This window comes from Protomyctophum bolini, assembly GCF_963924005.1.
Source record: "Protomyctophum bolini genome assembly, chromosome: 10".
Lineage (NCBI taxonomy): Eukaryota > Metazoa > Chordata > Actinopteri > Myctophiformes > Myctophidae > Protomyctophum > Protomyctophum bolini.
The window spans coordinates 17,416,057-17,433,956 of NC_137871.1; the positions used below are offsets into that span (position 1 = coordinate 17,416,057).

General features: G+C 40.7%; 5 protein-coding genes across 7 annotated transcripts in view; all 5 read right to left on the bottom strand.

Moving 5' to 3' along the window:
• The window catches only part of LOC308322188 (protocadherin beta-7-like), a gene marked incomplete at both ends in the record, with an annotated part of 175,041 nt that overhangs the window by 75,560 nt on the left and 81,581 nt on the right, over positions 1 to 17,900 (bottom strand). The window lies entirely within an intron of this gene.
• Positions 1 to 17,900, bottom strand: part of LOC308322088 (protocadherin alpha-C2-like) — a 117,478-nt gene that overhangs the window by 65,544 nt on the left and 34,034 nt on the right. Inside the window, exon 1 of one of the 3 annotated variants that reach the window (XM_080773284.1) lies at positions 887 to 3,293. The exons of the other annotated variants lie outside the window; for them this stretch is intronic. Within the exon in view, the coding sequence (XP_080629410.1) occupies positions 887 to 3,271 (2,385 nt within the window). The 5' untranslated portion in view covers positions 3,272 to 3,293. Of the gene's footprint in view, positions 1 to 886; positions 3,294 to 17,900 lie in introns of those variants that run through there. 3 annotated transcript variants of the gene reach the window in all.
• Positions 3,479 to 10,435, bottom strand: LOC308322877 (protocadherin gamma-B5-like; the record flags this gene model as incomplete). Its single annotated transcript, XM_080774366.1, has 4 exons — positions 3,479 to 3,487; positions 4,547 to 4,617; positions 6,121 to 6,247; positions 9,752 to 10,435. 4 exons carry the CDS (start codon positions 10,433 to 10,435, stop codon positions 3,479 to 3,481), a joined length of 891 nt encoding a protein of 296 aa, XP_080630492.1.
• On the bottom strand, positions 11,620 to 14,040 carry LOC308322878 (protocadherin alpha-2-like; the record flags this gene model as incomplete). The annotated part of the gene is made up of 1 exon (XM_080774367.1): positions 11,620 to 14,040. One exon carries the CDS (start codon positions 14,038 to 14,040, stop codon positions 11,620 to 11,622), a length of 2,421 nt encoding a protein of 806 aa, XP_080630493.1.
• Positions 14,954 to 17,423, bottom strand: LOC308322102 (protocadherin alpha-5-like; the record flags this gene model as incomplete). Its single annotated transcript, XM_080773300.1, has 1 exon — positions 14,954 to 17,423. Exon 1 carries the CDS (start codon positions 17,348 to 17,350, stop codon positions 14,954 to 14,956), a length of 2,397 nt encoding a protein of 798 aa, XP_080629426.1. The 5' UTR covers positions 17,351 to 17,423.

Sequence of the window (17,900 nt, forward strand, 5' to 3'; positions counted from 1 at the left end):
AGGAACGTTTGAAATGTTGAATTATTAGGTTTAGCTATTTGCGACGCTTTGTAAAAAAGTAGTATTATGATGAAGTATGGTACAAGTTTCTATCTATAAAAGAAATACAGTTTTATCGATTTAGAATTATTCTGGATCCCTTTTTAGTTTCTCAAAGAAATATAAATCATATTATAAATCATAAATATTATGTAATTTGTAAGTTGATTAGCGGTATACTTTGGTTACTTAGCGACACTTTTGATGCGGATGCACCGTCCCAGCATATGACGTCAGGGTATAACTATAGCTCTCAATGATGACGTAATAAAGATGTGGATTAAAGGACCCAATGCCAGAGTGTAATTGGTTTTTGATGGTGACGTAATGACGATATGTTTTACAAGTAGTCATTACGTCATTTGCTGGGACGGTGCATACGCATCGAATATCGTCCTGGCCGAAATTAGTAGGCCTACTTGCGCGCTCGGCTTGCGCAAGTAATAATACAATAACAAAATAAATAATTTAAAATTAATATAAAACGAATCTCTCTCTGACACGCACACACACACACACACACACACACACACACACACACACACACACACACACACAAGTAGCCTGCTTGTTAATGATTCCCTATAACCGATTACTTTTAAATGCAATAAATGCATATTGTAAAATAACTACACACACACACACACACACACACACACACACACACACACACACACACACACACACACACACACACACACACACACACACACACACACATCCTGTTATTAGAATGATACAATGATACAAAATCAAATGTCTCAGGGTTCCAATAACTTTGACCAATTTTAAAAGCTGCAGTTTGAGAGCAGCACATTGATTTAGCCTATCATCTTACGGTTCTTACCTTCTCTTTGTTGGGTAAAGTTTGTGTCCGGTTACATGTGTCCTCACTGTTAATACTGATCAGTTCTGCATCTACAGGTGGATAGGGCGCAGGGAAAACCATTACGTCACTCTTCATTGTGTCTGAACTGAAACACACGTCATACTGCTGAGTAGATTTAGAGTAAGACCAGCTCCCGTCAGGATGGGTGGTGATCATTGGGGCGCCATATCTACTGAAATTGTCATCTGTCCTGTGGCATTTCACAGCTATTAAACTGATGAGGCTCAGTAGAAAGATCACAGACACAGACGCAATTGCGATCAGTAAATACAGATTTAAATCAGAAAAGTTATCATCCTTTGTTGGAGAATGTCTATATGGTGTCTGAATGTCTCCTGTAATTTCAACCACCACTACATCAATAGACACAGTGGCTGACAGGGATGGTTCTCCATTATCAGAAACCGACACCACCAATGGATGCGTTTTCAAGTCATTGTCACTCATTCGCCTCTTAGTCCTGATTTCTCCGCTGCTGGTTCCAATTCGAAAGAGGTTATTTCCCTTTGGCTCACTGATGTGATAAGAAAGCAACGCGTTATAGCCAGAGTCTGCATCTACAGCTCTGACCTTGGCCACAAAGTATCCAGCTTCAGCAGAATATGGAATGTTCTCACTGTTAACAGAGCCGTGTTCGGAATAGGGCACTAGAATTCCAGGACTGTTGTCATTCTCATCCAACACAAAAACGCAAACAGTTGCATTGCTACTAAGAGGGGGGACACCAGAGTCTGTAGCCTGAACTAAAAACTGAAAAGTGTTCAAATCCTCATAGTTGAATGACTGGAGACTGACTATATCTCCGGTTTCCGAGTTAATGTTTACAACAGATGATATTGGGACATTTCGAGGAGAGCTATTTAACAAAGAATATGTCAATTTTGCGTTTTCATTTGTGTCTGGATCCACTGCGCTAACTGTATATATAACTGCGCCTGTGTCACTATTCTCCTTCACGTAAACATTAACCACTGGATCTGAAAACAGTGGTGGGTTGTCATTAACATCAGAGATGTGGACCGTAATGACACTGGTGCTGGATAGAGGCGGGGTCCCCTCGTCGGCAGCTGTGATGGTGACATTATACTGTGAGGCCCTTTCCCTGTCGAGCGGTCCGTCTACTACTAGAGAATAATCATTTTTATAGTTTGATTCAAGTTTAAACGGTGTTATGCCGCTAATTTTACAAGTATTGACGCCATTCTTCCCACTATCTTTATCGCTTACAGTGACCAGAGCAATGACGGTTCCTATCTCGGCGTTTTCTTTCACTGGATTTCTGAGGGAAGTCACCGATATCTCTGGAGAATTATCATTTACGTCAATTACTTCGATCAATAACTTACTGTGGGCAATTTGGGGAACCAAGCCTTGATCTTTAACCTGGACACGAATCTCGTATGCAGGCATTGTTTCATGGTCCAACACACCTTTAACGACAATTTCTCCTGTGTCTGACTTAATATCAAATATATCTAAAGGATCTATATTACCGCGTTTAATAAATGAATATGTGAGTTTCCCGTTTATCCCATCGTCTAAATCTGAGGCATTTAGTTGGATTACTTTAGTCCCAAATGGAGCATTTTCCTTCACACGAGCTTTATACAATGAATTGCTGAAGGTAGGTATGTTATCATTTGCATCAATTACATTTACAACTATTTGCAATGTCCCTGATCTGGGAGGCTTCCCTCCGTCTACAGCGGTTAAAGTGAGTTTAATAACAGACTGTCTCTCCCGATCTAATGCTTTCTGTATCACTAACTCGGCAGAAACACTGCTCTCTCCACCACTCTGTACATCCAGGGAAAAATATTCATTTTGGCTGAGCTTATAACTCTTTACTGAGTTACTGCCTATGTCTGCATCAACTGCTATTGGTAGAAGATGTCGCACACCTGGTAAGGATGACTCGGAAAGGTTTAAATTATAAGACGGTTCAATGAAAGCAGGCGCGTTATCATTTATATCTAAAACATTTACCTCGATGCGGTGTAAATTTATTGGATTACTTAATAACGCCTGGATGTTCAGGGAGCATTTCAACGAGACTGGGCAAAGCCGTTCCCTGTCTATCCGTTCATAAACAAAGAGGTTTCCCGTGCGTAAATTCACATCAAAATATTTCTGTCTGTAGCCCGACACAATTCGGAGATCTCTTGATTCCAGGTCTTGCACATTGAGGTTTAAATCCTTAGCTAGATTTCCCACCACCGTGCCTTTGTTCACCTCCTCAGAAATAGAGTAAGATAGCTGAGCCGCAGAACAGTCACAGAGACAAAGCAATAGAATGATCTTAATCCAAGTAGGGCTATATGTCCGTGGTCCTTGAACACCCATTACTGTTCGAATAAAGTAATCAAATCCAAACAATCATGTAAGCCTTGCTGTTCAATAAATGTTGATACATCCGTCATGAATGAGCCTTTCCCGACATACGATCCTTTAGTGTGCAAAAGCAGCGAATGTTTCTCCCATCGGAGAATGTGGCTGATGACGTACCATGCAGGGTGGAGTTTTTACAGAATTGCAAATATTTACAGTCTACTACGGTCTCTAGCGACACCACGTGTTAGATTACAGAACAATAAGACAATTTAGGCTACTCATATATGATAGATAGATTCAAACATGTTTAGTAGGCCTACAAAGAAGAAAACGAAAGGTAATTCAAATAAATGAATCAATATAGCATGGCCTATATAACTCAGGCGCAATCCATCGTCATCACTGACGGACGGATGCCTATGGATGGATGTCCACAGAGTGTTAAAACAATGAATACACTACACTGTTGACTGGGCAAATAAATAATGATTGCTTGTTTAGCTTAGGACATAGGCCTATATTTCCAATGGAGCCATCAACACATCAAAAACAATAACAACAACAATAACAATAATAATACATAAACAAACTGCATCCATCTGCACATAATCTACCCAGTGAAAAAATATATATATAATGGATACCTTATAATAACAACAAAATATAATAACAACAAAATATGACATTGCGTGCGCGCGTGCGTGTGTGTGTGTGTGTGTGTGTGTGTCTGTCTGTCTGTCTGTCTCTCTGTGTGTGTGTGTGTGTGTGTGTGTGTGTGTGTGTGTGTGTGTGTGTGTGTGTGTGTGTGTGTGTGTCATTGCAGCGAATAACAGGAGAAATGCAGCGAGTTTCACCACAAAGTTCAGCACCATGGACAGAGCTATTCCACTCTCAGGCTGAAACGGTTCAGCACCATGAACAGCACTGCCTTAAACAGGCTGAAACTCTGCCAGCCCAGTATTGATTCACATGCCAAATTGGCTGCTATGTGAGACTATGAACGTTAACAATGTCTGGTGATTCTGTTTGATCTGCTTATTTTCACATTTCTTTGAAGATTAAATCATTTTAAATCAGTTATATAATTTGATTTAAAGTTGTGTGATACTAAAATGACATAACAAAACCAGATAAACGTATGGGTTCTAATTTGCAGTCACACTTTGCCCAAATCAAATATCTCATTGCTTCTTTAACTAGGGGTTCATGTGAAATTTATTAAATCACATTACTGCATGAACACAAAATAAGTTATTATGCCTAATTTTCTTCAGCCACGTCTCTTACCTTATCTTTGTTGGGCAACGTTTGAGTCCGGTTAAAAGTATCCTCACTGTTAATACTGATCAGTTCTGCATCTACAGGTGGATAGGGCGCAGGGAAAACCACTACGTCACTCTTCAGTGTGTCTGAGCTGAAACACACGTCATACTGCTGAGTAGATTTAGAGTAAGACCAGCTCCCGTCAGGATGGGTGGTGATCATTGGGGCGCCATACCTACTGAAATTGTCGTCTGTCCTGTGACATTTCACAGCTATTAAACTGATGAGACTCAGTAGAAAAATCACAGACACAGACGCAATGGCGATCAGTAAATACAGGTTTAAATCTGAAAAGTTGTCGTCCTTTGTTGGAATATGTCGGTACGGTGTCTGAATGTCTCCTGTATTTTCACCCACCACTACATCAATAGACACAGTAGCTGACAGGGAGGGGTCACCGTTATCAGAAACCAACACGACTAACGGGTGAGTTTTAAGGTCATTGTCACTCATTCGCCTCTTAGTCCTGATTTCCCCGGTGCTGGTTCCAATTCGAAAGAGGTTGTTTCCCTTTGGCTCAGTGATGTGAAAAGAAAGCAATGCATTATAACCACAGTCTGCGTCTACAGCTCTGATCTTGGCAACAAAGTATCCAGCTTCAGCAGAGTAAGGAATGTTCTCACTGTTAACAGAGCCATGTTCAGAATAGGGCACAAGAATCCCTGGGCTGTTGTCATTCTCATCCAGGATAAAAACATTCACAGTCACGTTGCTACTTAGCGGAGGAACACCAGAATCAGTTGCCAGAACATAAAATTGGAATGTTTTCACTTCTTCGTAGTTGAAAGACTGGAGACTGGCTATTTCTCCACTCACAGAGTTAATGTTTACAACTGATGAAATCGGAATATTTATTTGGTAACTCTCTTGCAATGTATAAAACAAAACCGCGTTCGCACCTGAATCAGGATCAAATGCATTTACTGTGTAAATGACAGTACCGATAGGACTGTTTTCTTTCACATAAGCATTAATCACAGGATCTGAAAATCGAGGCGCGTTGTCGTTCACATCTGCTATGTTTACAGAAATAACGCTTGTGGTGGAGAGCGACGGGGACCCTTCATCAGTAGCTATGATGGTGACATTATACTCGGAGACACTCTCTCTGTCCAGTGGTCCATCTACTACTAATGAATAATCGTTTTTGTAGTTTAACGTTAGTCTAAAGGGAACTTGGCCAATAATTTTACAACTGGTGAGACCGTTTTTCCCTCCGTCTGCATCGCTCACTGTGACCAAGGCTACAATTGTTCCCAACTCAGCATCTTCTTTCACTGGGGTCATGAGTGACGTCACTGATATTTCGGGTGCATTGTCGTTTATATCAATAACTTCTATGAGTAGTTTAGCATGAGTACTACGAGGTGATTGGCCATGGTCCATTGCCTGCACCCTAACATCATAAGCAGGCGTTTCCTCGTAATCTAAACTACCCGTAACAGTAATTTCTCCAGTTTCTGAGTTCAGACCAAATATATTAGATGGATCGTTGTTCCCACGTTTGATGAAGGAATAGACGAGCTTACTATTCATACCTTCGTCTAAATCTGTCGCATTTAGCTTCATTACCACTGTCCCTGCAGCAGCATTTTCACTGACACGTACTTTATATAGCGGTTTACTGAAATTCGGCGCATTATCGTTTGCATCTAGAACGTTTACTGTCAGCTGCAATGTTCCTGATCTTGGAGGTTTACCTCCATCTACAGCGGTCATAATTAGGTTAATGGTAGGCTGTTTTTCTCGGTCTAAAGATTTTTGCAAAACTAACTCAGACATAGTGTGGTCTCCACCACTCTGTATGTCAAGGGAGAAATGTTCATTGGGACTCAGCTTGTAACTCTTTACCGAGTTGCTGCCTGTGTCTGTGTCGACTGCTATTGGAAGTAAATATCGCTCTCCTGGTGATAGCGATTCAGAAATATTTAACACATAAGAATGCTCAATGAACGCAGGGGAGTTATCGTTAATATCCAAAATATTCACCTCAATGCGATTTACACTCATTGGATTGCTTAATACCGCCTGTATTTTGAGAGAACATTTAATGCTGCTGGGACAAAGCTCGTCTCTGTCTATCCTCTCGTTAACAAAGAGGTTTCCTGTCCGCAAATTTACATCAAAGTATTTCTTACTGTACCCCGAAACAATTCGGAGATCCCGTGACTCCAGTTCCTGAACATTGAGATTTAAATCCTTAGCGAGATTCCCCACTACCGTGCCTTTGTTCACCTCCTCAGAAATGGAATAAGATATTTGAGCCGCAGACCAGTCACAAAGACAAAACAAAGCAGCGATTTGGATCCAGGCATATCCATGTTGCTCTCGAAACCCCATCATCATCCGAACAAAAATGCGTAATTGTAAACAATCATTTAAATCCACAAATTGACAGGTCCCATAGAGAAATACATCCAGTATGTCCAACCATTTTCACAGAAGCATCAGCAGCAGAGTGTGTCTATTATCACGCTCATGCCTATGACGTCTTTTTCAGGGAGGAGTTTTAGATTGCACTCGTTTTGTGGTCTCCAGCGACATCATACGGTTCTCAATAGACCAATCTGAATAATAGCCAAAACTTATAGCCAAAAATACTATAGCTTACTATGCCAAACAACAATAAATAATAAATAAATCTGCGCGCGCGCGCACACACACACACACACACACACACACACACACACACACACACACACACACACACACACACACACACACACACACACACACACACACACACACACACACACACACACACACACACACACACAGCACCAGGATAGTGCTATAACACAGTTCAGCAGGGTGTAACTATTCAGCACCATGGACAGAGCTGCCTTAATACAGAAACTCTGCCAACCGATATATAAGTAGCCTATACTGCTTGTTTGATTTCCTGTGATCTATTATATTTACATGTAAATATATGGTTGTGTTATTATAATATCGAAAATAATGCCTTGTTAACATAAGTGCACATTAACACACATTATGTCCGATGATATGGACAAAATAGATTGATTGAACAAAAGCCGTAGGCCTATTGATTATTGATTATTGATATGTTTCACAATACAAATTGGGTGTTAAATAGCAACATTAACAATGTCTGTTTAATTTGCTCCTTTTCACATGTTTTTGAATATGAAATAATTGTATATACATTGTATAAATTGCATTAGTTGTATACTAAAGGACATATTTTAGGCCATTAAATGGCAAAACCAGATTGAATGCATGATTTCTAATTTGCAGTCACACTTTGCCCAAATCAAATGTCTCAGTGCTCATTATAGGGGTTTATGTGTACAATGAACAATGAATTGCATTAAATCACTCCATGAACACAACAAAACAGGACACCATCCATAATACCATCTAGCGAAAAAGACTATACGAAACATAACAAATATAAAGTCATAATTAGGTCTAATATTTCGTTCAGCCATGAACGTCTCTTACCTTCTCTTTGTTTGGTAAAGTTTGAGTCCGGCTAAAAGTATCCTCACTGTTAATACTGATCAGTTCTGCATCTACAGGTGGATAGGGCGCAGGGAAAACCACTACGTCACTCTTCAGTGTGTCAGAGCTGAAACACACGTCATACTGCTGAGTAGATTTAGAGTAAGACCAGCTCCCGTCAGGATGGGTGGTGATCATTGGCGGGCCATACCTACTGAAATTGTCGTCTGTCCTGTGACATTTGACAGCAATTAAACTGATGAGGCTCAGTAGAAATATCACAGACACAGACGCAATGGCAATTAGTAAATACAGGTTTAAATCTGAAAAGTTGTCATCCTTTGTTGGAGTATGTCTATATGGTGTCTGAATGTCTCCTGTATTTTCAACCACCACTACATCAATAGACACAGTGGCTGACAGGGATGGTTCTCCATTATCAGAAACCAACACCACCAATGGATGCGTTTTTAGGTCATTGTCACTCATTCGCCTCTTAGTCCTGATTTCTCCGCTGCTGGTTCCAATTCGGAAGAGGTTATTTCCCTTTGGCTCAGTGATGTGATAAGAAAGCAACGCATTGTAGCCAGAGTCTGCGTCTACAGCTCTTATCTTGGCCACAAAGTATCCAGCTTCAGCATAATATGGAATGTTCTCACTGTTAACAGAGCCGTGTTCAGAATAGGGCACTAGAATTCCAGGACTGTTGTCATTCTCATCCAACACAAAAACGCAAACAGTTGCATTGCTACTAAGAGGGGGGACGCCAGAGTCTGTAGCCTGAACTAAAAACTGAAAAGTGTTCAACTCCTCATAGTTGAATGACTGGAGACTGACTATATCCCCGGTTTCCGAGTTAATGTTTACAACAGATGATATTGGGACATTTCGAGGAGAGCTATTTAACAAAGAATATGTCAATTTTGCGTTTTCATTTGTGTCTGGATCCACTGCGCTAACTGTATATATAACTGCACCTGTGTCACTATTCTCTTTCACGTAAACGTTAACCACTGGATCTGAAAACAGTGGTGGGTTGTCATTAACATCAGAGATGTGGACCGTAATGAAACTGGTGCTGGATAGAGGCGGGGTGCCCTCGTCAACAGCTGTGATGGTGACATTATACTGCGAAGCCCTTTCCCGGTCGAGCGGTCCGTCTACTACTAGAGAATAGTCATTTTTATAATTTGATTCAAGTTTAAATGGTGTTATGCCACTAATTGTACAAGTATTGGCGCCATTCTTCCCACTATCTTTATCGCGTACAGTGACTAGAGCAATAACGGTTCCTATCTCTGCGTTTTCTTTCACTGGATTTCTGAGGGAAGTCACCGATATCTGTGGAGAATTATCATTCGCGTCAATGACTTCAATCAATAACTTACTGTGGGCAATTCGGGGAATAGAGCCTTGATCTTTAACCTGCACACGAATCTCATATGCAGACATTTTTTCATGGTCCAATACACCTTTAACTACAATGTCGCCTGTGTCTGAGTTAATATCAAATATATCTAAAGGATCTATATTACCTCGTTTGATAAATGAATATATAAGTTTCCCATTCAGCCCGTCGTCTAAATCTGAGGCATTTAGTTGTATCACTTTTGTCCCAAATGGGGCATTTTCATTTACACGAGCTTTATACAGTGAATGGCTGAAGGTAGGTATGTTATCATTGACATCGATTACATTTACGACTATTTGTAATGTCCCTGATCTGGGAGGCTTTCCTCCGTCTACAGCGGTCAAAGTGAGTTTAACAACAGATTGTCTCTCCCGATCTAATGCTTTCTGTATCACTAACTCAGCAGAAACACTGCTCTCTCCACCACTCTGTACATCCAAGGAGAAATATTCATTTTGGCTGAGCTTATAACTCTTTACTGAGTTACTGCCTATGTCTGCATCAACTGCTATTGGGAGAAGATGTCGCTCACCTGGTAAGGATGACTCAGAAATGTTCAATGCATAAGAAGGCTCAATAAAAGCAGGTGAATTATCGTTTATATCTAAAACATTTACCTCGATGCGATGTAAATTAATTGGATTGCTTAATAACGCCTGGATTGTCAGGGAGCATTTCATTGAGTCCGGGCAAACCTGTTCTCTGTCTATCCGTTCATAGACAAAGAGGTTTCCCGTGCGTAAATTCACATCAAAATATTTCTGACTGTACTCCGACACAATTCGGAGATCTCTTGATTCCAATTCTTGCACATTGAGGTTCAAATCCTTAGCTAGATTTCCCACCACCGTGCCTTTGTTCACCTCCTCAGAAATAGAGTAAGATAGCTGAGCCGCAGACCAGTCACAGAGACAAAGCAATAGAATGATCTTAATCCAAGTAGGGCTATATGTCCGTCGTCCTTGAACACCCATTACTGTTCGAATAAAGTAATCAAATCCAAACAATCATGTAAGCCTTGCTGTTCAATAAATGTTGATACATCCGTCATGAATGAGCCTTTCCCGACATACGATCCTTTAGTGTGCAAAAGCAGCGAATGTTTCTCCCATCGGAGAATGTGGCTGATGACGTACCATGCAGGGTGGAGTTTTTACAGAATTGCAAATATTTACAGTCTACTACGGTCTCTAGCGACACCACGTGTTAGATTACAGAACAATAAGAAAATTTAGGCTATACTCATATATGAGGATAGATTCAAACATGTTTAGTAGGCCTACAAAGAAGAAAACGAAAGGTAATTCAAAATAATAAATTAATCAATATAGCATGGCCTATATAACTCAGGCACAATCCATCGTCATCACTGACGGACGGATGCCTATGGATGGATGTCCACAGAGTGTTAAAACAATGAATACACTACACTGTTGACTGGGCAAATAAATAATGATTGCTTGTTTAGCTTAGGACATAGGCCTATATTTCCAATGGAGCCATCAACACATCAAAAACAATAACAACAACAATAACAATAATAATACATAATCTACCCAGTGAAATAAACAAAATATAATGGATACCTATAATAACAACAAAATATGACATTGCGTGCGTGTGTGTGCGTGTGTGTGTGTGTGTGTGTGTGTGTGTGTGTGTGTGTGTGTGTGTGTGTGTGTGTGTGTGTGTGTGTGTGTGTGTGTGTGTGTGTGTGTGAGTGTGACTGCAGCGAATAACAGGAGAAATGCAGCGAGTTTCACCACAAAGTTCAGCACCATGGACAGAGCTATTCCACTCTCAGGCTGAAACGGTTCAGCACCATGAACAGCACTGCTTTAAACAGGCTGAAACTCTGCCAGTATTGATTCACATGCCAAATTGGCTGCTATGTGAAACTATGAACGTTAACAATGTCTGGTGATTCTGTTTGATCTGCTTATTTTCACATTTCTTTGAAGATGAAATCATTTTAAATCAGTTATATAATTTGATTTAAAGTTGTGTGATACTAAAATGACATACCAAAACCACATAAACGTATGGGTTCTAATTTGCAGTCACACTTTGCCCAAATCAAATATCTCATTGCTTCTTTAACTAGGGGTTCATGTGAAATTTATTAAATCACATCACTGCATGAACACAAAATAAGTTATTATGCCTGATTTTCACGTTCAGCCACGTCTCTTACCTTATCCTTGTTGGGCAACGTTTGAGTCCGGTTAAAAGTATCCTCACTGTTAATACTGATCAGTTCTGCATCTACAGGTGGATAGGGCGCAGGGAAAACCACTACGTCACTCTTCAGTGTGTCTGAGCTGAAACACACGTCATACTGCTGAGTAGATTTAGAGTAAGACCAGCTCCCGTCAGGATGGGTGGTGATCATTGGGGGGCCATACCTACTGAAATCGTCGTCTGTCCTGTGACATTTCACAGCTATTAAACTGATGAGACTCAGTAGAAAAATCACAGACACAGACGCAATGGCGATCAGTAAATACAGGTTTAAATCTGAAAAGTTATCATCCTTTGTTGGAATATGTCGGTACGGTGTCTGAATGTCTCCTGAATTTTCACCCACCACTACATCAATAGACACAGTAGCTGACAGGGAGGGGTCACCGTTATCAGAAACCAACACGACTAACGGGTGAGTTTTAAGGTCATTGTCACTCATTCGCCTTTTAGTCCTGATTTCCCCGGTGCTGGTTCCAATTCGAAAGAGGTTGTTTCCCTTTGGCTCAGCGATGTGATAAGAAAGCAATGCATTATAACCACAGTCTGCGTCTACAGCTCTGATCTTGGCAACAAAGTATCCAGCTTCAGCAGAATAAGGAATGTTTTCACTGTTAACAGAGCCATGTTCAGAATAGGGCACAAGAATCCCTGGGCTGTTGTCATTCTCATCCAGGATAAAAACATTCATAGTCATGTTGCTACTTAGTGGAGGAACACCAGAATCAGTTGCCAGAACATAAAATTGAAATGTTTTCACTTCTTCATAGTTGAAAGACTGGAGACTGACTATTTCTCCACTCAGAGAGTTGATGTTTACAACTGATGAAATCGGAATATTCCTTTGGTAACTCTCTTGCAACGTGTAAAACAAAACTGCGTTCACACCTGAATCAGGATCAAATGCATTTACTGTGTACATAATAGTACCTATAGGACTGTTTTCTTTCACATAAGCATTAATCACAGGCTCTAAAAATCGAGGCGGGTTGTCGTTCACATCTGCTATGTTTACAGAAATAACGCTTGTGGTGGAGAGCGACGGAGACCCTTCATCAGTAGCTATGATGGTGACATTATACTCGGAGACACTCTCTCTGTCCAGCGGTCCATCTACTACTAATGAATAATCTTTTTTGTAGTTTAACGCTAGTTTAAAGGGGACTTTGCCCACAAGGTTACAGCTGGTGAGACCGTTTTGTCCTCCGTCTGCATCGCTTACTCTGACTAAGGCTATAATTGTTCCCAGCTCCGCATCTTCTTTCACTGGGGTCATGAGTGACGTCACTGATATTTTAGGCGCATTGTCGTTTATATCAATAACTTCTATGAGTAGTTTAGCATGAGTACTACGAGGTGATTGGCCTTTGTCCATTGCCTGAACCCTGACTTCATAAGCAGGCGTTTCCTCGTAATCTAAACTACCCTTAACAGTAATTTCTCCAGTTTCTTTGTTCATAGCAAATATATCTGATGGATCGTTGTTCCCACGTTTCATAAAGGAATAAACGAGCTCACTACTCATACCTTCGTCTAAATCTGTCGCATTTAGCTTTATTACCACTGTCCCTGCAGCAGCATTTTCACTGACACGCACTTTATATAGTGGCTTACTGAAAGTAGGAGAATTATCATTTACATCCAGTACATTCACTATTATCTGTAATGTCCCTGATCTTGGAGGTTTACCTGCATCTACAGCGGTCAGAATGAGGTTAATATTTGATTGTTTTTCTCGGTCTAAAGCTTTTTGCAGCACTAACTCAGCGGACACACTGTGGTCTCCACCGCTCTGCACGTCAAGGGAGAAATGCTCATTTGGACTCAGCTTGTAGCTCTTTACCGAGTTGCTGCCTGTGTCTGTGTCGACAGCTATTGGAAGTAGATATCGCTCTCCTGTTGATAGTGATTCAGACATATTTAACATATAAGACTGCTCAATGAACGCTGGGGAGTTATCATTTATGTCAAAAATATTCACCTCAATGCGATTTACATTCATTGGATTGCTTAATGCCGCCTGTATTTCAAGAGAGCATTTAATCATGATCGGACAAAGCTCGTCTCTGTCTATCCTTTCGTTAACAAAGAGGTTTCCTGTCCGCAAATTCACATCAAAGTATTTCTTACTGTACTCCGACACAATTCGGAGATCCCGTGACTCCAGTTCCTGCACATTGAGATTTAAATCCTTAGCGATATTTCCCACTACTGTGCCTTTGTTCACCTCCTCAGAAATGGAATAGGATATTTGAGCCGCAGACCAGTCACAAAGACAAAACAAAGCAGCGATTTGAATCCAGACATATCCATTTTGTTCTGGAAACCCCATCATCATCATCCGAACAAAAGCGTTAGCAAACAATTATTTAGTTCCAAAAACAGTTGAAAGGTCCCATAGAGAAATATACATCCCGTAAAATGTCCAGCGCTTTTCACAGAAGCATCAGCATCGAAATGTGTCTGTTATCAAGCTCATGACTATGACGACGTTTTCAGGGAGGAGTTTTAGATTGCACTCGTTTTGTGGTCTGCAGCGACGCCACAAGGTTCTCAATAGACATTAATTTGAAAAATAGCTAACCCTTTTACTATGCCAAATGAAAACACACTGTATCTACAATATAATCTAACCCGTGAAATAAAACAAATACAATGGATAAACCAATTATAATAATACAATAACAAAATGAATAATTAAATCATTCATATAAAACGAATCTCTCTCTCACATGACACACACACACACACACACACACACACACACACACACACACACACACACACACACACACACACACACACACACACACACACACACACACACACACACACACACACACACACACACACACACACACACACACACACACACGCACACACACACACACACACACCCTGTTCATAGAATGATACAATCTGCATGTGTATTGTCTGTCTGTTTTAAAAAGCGTTGATGTATGTACTAATGCACTTTTGCCCAAGACAAATTTCCCCCCGTGGGACAATAAAGTATATCTCATCTCATTAAGTGAGCCTTACAGTCCATTTAGGCCATTGCATTATGCCAAAACAAAACCCGTTAATATAGGCTTTATATTCTCAGTCACACTTTGCCCAACTAAATCAAATGTCTCAGGGTTCCAATAAATTTGACCAATTTTAAAAGCTGCAGTTTGAGAGCAGCATCCCCAACTATCATTGTCCATGTCATTCACAATTCCATACCAAAAGCACATTGATGAAGCCTATCATCTTACCTTCTCTTTGTTGGGTAAAGTTTGTGTCCGGTTACATGTGTCCTCACTGTTAATACTGATCAGTTCTGCATCTACAGGTGGATAGGGCGCAGGGAAAACCATTACGTCACTCTTCAGTGTGTCTGAACTGAAACACACGTCATACTGCTGAGTAGATTTAGAGTAAGACCAGCTCCCGTCAGGATGGGTGGTGATCATTGGGGCGCCATATCTACTGAAATTGTCGTCTGTCCTGTGGCATTTCACAGCTATTAAACTGATGAGGCTCAGTAGAAAGATCACAGACACAGACGCAATTGCGATCAGTAAATACAGATTTAAATCAGAAAAGTTATCATCCTTTGTTGGAGAATGTCTATAGGGTGTCTGAATGTCTCCTGTAATTTCAACCACCACTACATCAATAGACACAGTGGCTGACAGGGAAGGTTCTCCATTATCAGAAACCGACACCACCAATGGGTGAGTTTTCAAGTCATTGTCACTCATTCGCCTTTTAGTCCTGATTTCTCCGCTGCTGGTTCCAATTCGAAAGAGGTTATTTCCCTTTGGCTCAGTGATGTGATAAGAAAGCAACGCATTATAGCCAGAGTCTGCATCTACAGCTCTGACCTTGGCCACAAAGTATCCAGCTTCAGCAGAATAAGGAATGTTCTCACTGTTAACGGAGCTATGTTCAGAATAGGGCACAAGAATCCCTGGGCTGTTGTCATTCTCATCCAGGATAAAAACATTCACAGTCACGTTGCTACTTAGTGGAGGAACACCAGAATCAGTTGCCATAACATAAAATATAAAGGTTTTCACTTCTTCATAGTTGAAAGACTGGAGACTGACTATTTCTCCACTGGCAGAGTTAATGTTTACAACTGATGAAATGGGAACATTTCTTGGGTAACTCTCTTGCAATGTGTAAAACAAAATTGCGTTTCCCTCTGAATCATGATCAAATGCATTTACGGTGTAAATGACAGTACCAATAGGACTGTTTTCTTTCACATAAGCATTAATCACAGGCTCTGAAAATCGAGGCGGGTTGTCATTCACATCTGCTATTTTTACAGAAATAACGCTAGTGCTTGAGAGTGACGGAGACCCTTCATCAGTAGCTATGATGGTGACATTATACTCAGAGATACTCTCTCTGTCCAGCGGTCCATCTACTACTAATGAATAATCATTTTTGTAGTTTAACACTAGTTTAAAGGGAACCTGACCCATAAGTTTACAACTGGTAAGACCGTTTTTCCCTCCGTCTGCATCGCTCACCCTGACTAAGGCTACAATTGTTCCCAACTCTGCATCTTCTTTCACGGGGGTCATGAGTGATGTCACTGATATTTTAGGCGCATTGTCGTTTATATCAATAACCTCTATTAGTAGTTTAGCGTGTGCACTACGGGGCAAATGGGCTTGGTCCATTGCCTGAACCCTAACTTCATAAGCCGGTGTGTTTTCATAATCTAAACTACCCTTAACAGTAATTTCTCCAGTTTCTTTGTTCATAGCAAATATATCTGATGGGTCGTTGTTCCCCCTTTTGATGAAGGAATATACGAGTTTACTATTCATACCTTCGTCTAAATCTGTCGCATTTAGCTTCATTACCACTGTCCCTGCAGCAGCATTTTCACGGACACGCACTTTATATAGTGGTTTGCTGAAAGTAGGAGGATTATCATTTACATCCATTACATTCACCACTATCTGTAATGTCCCTGATCTTGGAGGTTTACCTCCATCTACAGCGGTCAGAATGAGGTTAATGATAGGTTGTTTTTCTCTGTCTAAAGATTTCTGCAGCACTAACTCAGCGGACACACTGTGGTCTCCACCGCTCTGCACGTCAAGTGAGAAATGTTCATTAGGACTCAGCAGCTTGTAGCTTTTTACCGAGTTGCTGCCTGTGTCTGTGTCGACTGCTATTGGAAGTAGATATCGCTCTCCTGGTGATAGTGATTCAGAAATATTTAACACATAAGACTGCTCAATGAACGCTGGGGAGTTATCATTTATGTCCAAAATATTCACCTCAATGCGATTTACATTCATTGGATTGCTTAATGCCGCCTGTATTTCAAGAGAGCATTTAATCATGTTCGGACAAAGCCCGTCTCTGTCTATCCTTTCGTTAACAAAAAGGTTTCCTGTCCGCAAATTCACATCAAAGTATTTCTTACTGTACTCCGACAAAATTCGGAGATCCCGTGACTCCAGTTCCTGCACATTTAGATTTAAATCCTTAGCGAGATTCCCCACTACCGTGCCTTTGTTCACCTCCTCAGAAATGGAATAGGATATTTGAGCCACAGACCAGTCAAAAAGACAAAACAAAGCAGTGATTTGGATCCAGACATATCCATTTTGCTCTTGAAACCCCATCATCATCCAAATAAAAGCTGTGATTGCAACGAATCATTTACTTCCAAGTATTGTTGACAGATCCATCATGGAAAAATGTATCCTGTAATGATGCCACCCTTCTCGCAGTGAGCATCTCGGTGTCTGCTATCAAAGCTAATGGCCGACGACGTTGTTATCAGGGAGGAGGTTCAGATGTGAGCACTCATTGTGTGGTCTCCAGCGACACCGCATGGTACTCGATGTAGTTGCTATTAGGTTTTGTAATAGCTACACCTTTTTTAAATATTACGCAAAACGAACATATCTAGGACTAGGCCTACCTACCATCCGTGAAATAAAACAAATTCAAATGATACTTAATAAAATAAATCAATAGACAAATACCTGCTGGACATGAATCATTCTTTGAAAGAAGAAACCGCAGCGATTTTAACCACAGAATCAACCAAAAGGTGGCTGGGTAGAATTCAGCACCATGGAGAGCGCTGACAGACGCATGAAACTATATACAACAACGTGATTGCCAAAGAAAACCTGTCAATATAATAACTGAAATATACCACACAACCAAATA